The sequence below is a fragment of the Malus domestica genome, chromosome 15, assembly GCF_042453785.1.
Source record: "Malus domestica chromosome 15, GDT2T_hap1".
Classification (NCBI taxonomy): domain Eukaryota; kingdom Viridiplantae; phylum Streptophyta; class Magnoliopsida; order Rosales; family Rosaceae; genus Malus; species Malus domestica.
Genome location: NC_091675.1, coordinates 18,300,214 through 18,306,735, shown reverse-complemented (window position 1 = coordinate 18,306,735; position 6,522 = coordinate 18,300,214). Strand labels below are relative to the sequence as shown.

Below are 6,522 nucleotides of genomic sequence, written 5' to 3'. Positions count from 1 at the left end.
TGTTGTAGGAGACTTTCAGTTGATTGAACTTCAAATGAAGTGCTTGCAGGATCATAAACACCAGCTGTTTCTCACAAAATATTCATATCTAATGAATTCAGTTTTTCAGCCACATCTGTCATCTTCATAATATGATCTCTTATTGAACCACCCCCTTCAAACTTGTAAGTTGTGAGAAGAGTCATGTACTGAGCAATTTCAGCCTTCTGTGATTCCTTGAACTTATTCTTAATAGCTTTGAAATAGTCATTTGCAAGATCACACCTTTTGATGCCTCCATGCACGATGTCCATCATCCCACTCTCCAAAATTGACAATGCCACTTTATTAGCTCTTGTCCATCTTTCAAACTCTAACTTCTCAACCTTTGAACTCTTATTAGTAAGAGGTGAAGGCTGTGGTGTATCCAATGTTATGTCATACTCATTCAGTGTCAAAAGCAATTCAATTTCCCTTATCCACTTTCTGTAATTGCTTCCACCGTGAGTATAGGCACATCAGCCAAATTCATTGTTTTTAGTGAAACTGCAGAAGATAACAATGAAATCAACACTTTGAATCTTTTGGGATTCAGGATTTCTATCTATTTCACCATGTAATCCTCATCATGAGTCAATTTTATCATACACATGGTCTCAAACTTTGATAAAGATAACCATATATAGAGTAAACAACTCACATAAGATTGCATTCAAGAATCATGTTCAAAAGGGATGATGTTCATATATCACACCACATGTATCGAAAATCAAAATTCAATAAACCCAATATAAAATAGCAGCGGAAACTCTAAAATAGTTTATTCAGTTTATCCATTGAGATGCTTTTGATTCAAATTGGCGAGATGCTAGCAAATTCTCTAATTATATGCATATACACGGTATTCTCTAGTTCAAATAATTTTTAACTAAATTCAAGTTTTAAAATTGCAGACATACCTTTTTGGAACAATTAATGAATGCAATTTGCATGAGAATAACCAGAGAGACGAAAATTAATTGAATCGCCATAAACCCAAAAAATAGGAAAAGGGAAAAAAAATGCAAGGCAAAGGTTAAGATGCAAACCTAGCGAACATAACGGTAAAAGCCCCCCCCCCCCCCCCCCTATTTTATTTTTTCTAAGTAAAACGATGTCGTTTTTTTTAAATATATTTTATTGTTATTTTCAAACCAGGTTATGGGATTCTGGGTTTGGTAATTATAGTTTCTTGTCCAGATTGTTGTGTAAAAATTCGAACTTAATGGCAATTATCTCTCCCAAGCTCTAATACCACATGTAAGAACTACATCACAGATCATTGATATGCCAGTAAATCACCAATACTCCAACAATCAAACTGGATGACAAAACTATAAATTTGAATATAAAACCAGTGGAAAACATACCTGCAGAACTTGAATTCGAAGAAGCCATAGCAGCTTCACAACCAAGCAATCTTCTCCTCTTTAGCAAAACTAGAGAGCTCTCTGAATAATAGGTATTCAATACAAGATGAGTCGTGATCTTTGCAAGAGCAGTGATCGAGGTTATATATAGCATTAATCCAACTCATTCTCCTATTAGAATTAAAGTGGAACTCTAAAACAAAACATTTTCACACAATGAGTGTACAAGATCAATCAATGCAGAATCCAAATCCTTTTCCCATAGGAACACTAGAAGCACTTATAATCCTACAAGAAATAGGATTTATCCGAACACCTTACCAAGACTTTTCCATACAAGAATTCATCCAATATTATAGCTAATCCTCAAACATGCTTCATACTCACAATCTAACAAATATCACTCTCTTTTCATTTTCTCGGGTTAGATGAGAATCATACGTGTTAAATATCAATAATATTCGTCATACCACATTTTAGTACTACATAACGTGACAAACATTTTGATACTGACGTCAAATCCACTAATACTATAAAATTGTTTAGTAGAATTAATATGCGATGAGAAAAAGTAGAAAAAAATATATATTAAACTAGATATTGGAACCTGTCCAAAGAAAATTATAAATGGTAACTATTTTACAAGTTTGAGAATTAGGAAAACAGATTTTCCCAAGTACATGACTTAGAATTCAATATGTCTTATAGAAGTGATACTGAAGGAGTCGGGTTTGAATTTTGGACCTCCAGTACTTACAAACCTTTTGATTTACACTTATTTTATGTATTTATCATAAAACCATCTCCAACCGAAGCTTCAATTTCAAAATGAAGTCTCTAACATTAATTTTTTATAGTTTATGTCTCTCCAACTAATTTGATAAAGCGAGGTGGAATTTGACATCAAGCTGCTACCTTCAAATCCTTCATTTTGATTTTTAAAATATCTCCACCACTTCCAAAGCAACTTATTTATTTTTCTTTGGTCTGAGTCTCCCCAAAAATTAAATGTAACATATTTTATATATGTATAGGTCCCACTTGAACAAAGAAAATCAGAAATTGACTTCTTAACTGAAGAGTGAAAATTTAAAGATGTTATTTCAATGTCAACTCAGCCATCAAATATAAATTAGACATATGTTTTTGACATTTTGACATCTTCATTGAAGATGCTCTAAAAGGGAGGATGATATATCATATATGGCAGCTAAGCTTTGCCACACACATATCACCAAATTAGGAAGGGATGCGTAGGAGTGCAAGGGCTTTATCAGCCTGTAATTTTTCGAGCAGTTTGAACTTGCTAACTCTATAATCGTCATAAACAAAAGGGACGTAGAGACGAGGGTGGTCCGAATCTACCAGTTCCGGCGGAGCTTCTATCGCTTCCTCTTTTGGTCCGCTGAGAAATGTAGCGATCGAAACTCGAATACTAGCCGCCGAGCATTTTACTCTATGCCTCACATTGTGCAACCTCCCATTGCTCCAAACCTTGGTATAAAAATGTCAACAACACGGTGTTATCAAATAGCAATATTACTGTATCAAACAGTCATGTCGATATATTCCTGATGTATTTATAGCAAATAGTTCGAGATAGTCTTGATATGACATAAATAAAGTATCAACGTAATACCTGAGCGAAGTCCCCAAGATTGATAAAGAGAGTGCCAGGGCAAGGATGAACAGGCACAAAGGCACCAAATTTGTTCATTACTTCCAGACCACCAACATCTTCATCCTCTTGAAGAATTGTTAGAAATCCAGAATCTGTGTGTTCTTGTAGACCAGGGGAACCCATTGATGCAGGAGAGAAGTTGTACTTGTTCATCCTGAATTGGCAAGGCCATCCCTTGTGGAAATCAGTGTTGGCCACCCCTAGACTTTCTGCCAACTTCTTCCCAATGTCCACAACCAGCTCACATGTTGCTTGAGCATACTTCTCTATCACCTCTCTTCACATTCAGTAACACGACTTTAAGAACCACATTAATAACATATTATTGATAAAGAATTGATAAAACTTACTAGTTTAGAATTGATAAAGAAGGTTGGAGCTTTCTTTTCATTCAACAACTGTCGTCAAGGGAGGATCCCATAAATTCTAAAAGAGTCAAGATCCTTAGGTGTATTCAATTGGGAATTTGAAATATTTTAATGGATTTATAAATCCATAGATTTTTATGGAGTTTAACCGATTTGTAAAAATTCTATGTAAAATTTTGATTCAATTCTTTCGAAATCTCATGGAGATATGTGAGATTTGTGGATGCTTAAAATACATTACAAAATCTCTCCAATTCCCTCTAATTTCTCAATTTTTCCAAATTTGTTAAATTATAATTCTAATTGAATACACCTTAAATGATATAAACTTCTTTAAAATTCTAATTGAATACATCCGATTCTAAAGATTTTAATAAACTATATTAAAATCATGATTAAATATACATTGAATTTCAGATAATCACTTAAAATTCTGATTGAATACTCCTAGATTCATTAAAAGAATTAAAATCTCTCAAAATCTCAATTGAATACAGGCCGTCAAGTACTTTTGCTAAGTGGGCTACAAGATTTAATTTAAAATAAGCAAATTTGTAAGTCATGGTGCGATTAATAAGGTGTAATCTTCTTTTTCATCCACGACTGTCGTTCATAGAATTTTGACCGCAATGAAGACTGAACCTCATTGGACCAAATAGGCATAGCTATTATTAAGGTCATTACTTCTATTTTTATTTTATTTTTTCATCATTCAACGGCTCTCATTTGTGAGATTTGGATTCATGCAAAGACTTTGTTGAGATTTGAACTCATGCAAAGACTGAGGGCTACTAAACTAAATATCATGACGATTATTAAGGTTGTAACTTTTTTTGTCATTCAACAACTTACCCACTGATATATAACTCGGTAGAAACCGATTATTTACTCTAAGTGGAGTCATGTCTATAGACGATAGGATCTTACGCTCATGAGATGGGACACCGGCTCTATGCAAGCCGCAGCCCAGTGTTACTAAACCAAATGGCCACTGTGAGATTATTAAGGTTGCAAGTAGAAATCTAACCTCTGGTGGGAAGTGACATCCAACTGAGAGCAAAAGCCATGAACAGCCTGAGGTGAGGCCAAGTCGTAAATACCAAAAGCCTCAAAGAGAGGATTGAGTTTGCTGGGAGGTATGTAGCCAGTGAAAGCTAGTGAATCTTTGTTCTGCTTCTTCATCTCTAAGGGCAGCTCCAGCATAGATTTGACCACACACTTCATCTCTGACATCAAAGCCACTGGGATCCTGTGGTTCACAAGCCTGAAGCATCCCCATGTCTCTGAAGCTTCCCTCAGTTTCCTGTACTCTTCTTCATCTGGAAAATTTTGCAGATTAATGGCTGGGATTGTCTTGCAATCCTCATCACCGGCTCCCATATCTTTACTCCTACCTTCTTACTAGTTCGTACCTTACGCAAGCAGCCGCGACCTCCGGTCTGAAAGCAACACTTTTCTTCTGATTTTGGGCTTTTATTTTGCTTTCTCCTTTTTCTATCACGGACTACTGAGAGTACCAATCCTAGATAGATATGAAATCAGAAATCATGGCATGGCATTTTTTGTCAACTTTGGCTGCTTGGCTACTCAGCACCTTTTGTGTCCCTAGACAGAAAAGTGTAAATCACTTCTTAGCATTGTGTTTGGTGTAATCCTTTCAATTAAGGAGTATAGCCGGTCTCTAGGGTTTAGTCTAAGAATGGTTGGTTGTAATTAGTCATACTTTTCCTATATATGTGTAAGGTTCCGTATTTTTAGTAGTATTTGTGGTTATTATTATTTTTTATTTTTAGTTGTATTTGTGGTTATTATTATTTTTTTATATTTAGAATGAAGCTTAGATAAGTTTTTACATAGCGCATCACATGTGATGCATGTGGCTGTGCATATTCACACCTCACCATTACCATGACTAGGTTTTGAGTTGGAAGGATTAAGGTGGAAGTGTCATTAGTTTGCATTTATAGGACAAGTGTCTTGTGATTCATGTTTTTATTAGTAGGAGCTGTCATTTACAAATCATGCAAGCAGGAGGTGGAACCTTAATGTTAGAATGAGGGCAAAAGGTGTTCTTTTCATTAGTCTAGCTAGATTGCTTACTGTTGGATCCTGGAAGCTATATTCGAACGTGGCACACCACAGTTTATAGCTATCTTCTTGTATATTTGCTTAGTGAGCACTCTACACAGTGACTATGTGAAGCTACTTAGTTGGACGTGTCTTATCTTCTATTTCCACCTGTTATTGGCCAGCCACTTGTCAAGTCTACTGCCTATTTAGATTACCACGCAGCAGCTTGTAAGAGAAGGTCAATTGATTTGTTATATCTCTAGCCGCTAAGCCAACCAATAAGAAGTTAGCTTGACCTCCTCATTTCTAGTATAAATAGGAGGCCATGCTCCATTTTTTTCGCATATCAAGGAACCATGCAGAGCATGCATCGAAGGTTCAACGTAGAGAAAGGGAGTGAGGGTAAAGAGAGAAAGAAATAGGGTTTAGGGTTTGTTGTGTGGAGATTCTTTGTGTACTTGTCTTGTCGAGGTTCTAGCTATCGATCAAAGTGAGTGATTTATGTAATGTGTTCAAAATATTTTTATTTTCTGATAAACGAAAAGCATGAGTTATTGTGGGATTTATCTATTTTCAAACCTCTCTCTATTTCAAGTCAAGCATGTTGAATTTGTGGAAATGCTTTCAGAATTATTAATATTGTGTATGAAATTACTTGGGATGTTCATGGAGCATGAGAACTTTATTGTTGGGTTATCCGAGGGATAAATGTAGGGCACACGGGGACATTAGGGTGGAAAGGTCATTTTAGGGGTCACGTGGTGAGCTACATATTATGAAGGATAATCAACATGTGAAGGGACTATGTGATATGAAATTACGTGGTTAAAGCTTTGATATTATTATCCTATTTTATAGTATGATTAAAATGGAAAATTTGACTGGCATATTACATATTCTACTCTCTGAGTGACTGTGGTTGTTACTCACCCCTCACTTATTATTTTACAGATGAGTTATTTGGCAAGACTCATGATAGACGAATTGAGGTTGTGTTAGATGAGGGATCTAAGAG

The 6,522-nt window shown here is 35.5% G+C and overlaps 1 protein-coding gene across 1 annotated transcript; it reads right to left on the bottom strand.

The window, feature by feature from the left end:
* Positions 1-2,450: 2,450 nt before the first annotated feature.
* On the bottom strand, positions 2,451-5,109 carry LOC103442662 (2-oxoglutarate-dependent dioxygenase DAO-like). The gene is made up of 3 exons (XM_008381468.4): positions 4,465-5,109; positions 3,028-3,346; positions 2,451-2,882 (listed from the first exon to the last, which is right to left on the bottom strand). Exons 1-3 carry the CDS (start codon positions 4,815-4,817, stop codon positions 2,628-2,630), a joined length of 927 nt encoding a protein of 308 aa, XP_008379690.1. The 5' UTR covers positions 4,818-5,109; the 3' UTR covers positions 2,451-2,627.
* Between the last annotated feature and the right edge of the window lie 1,413 nt (positions 5,110-6,522).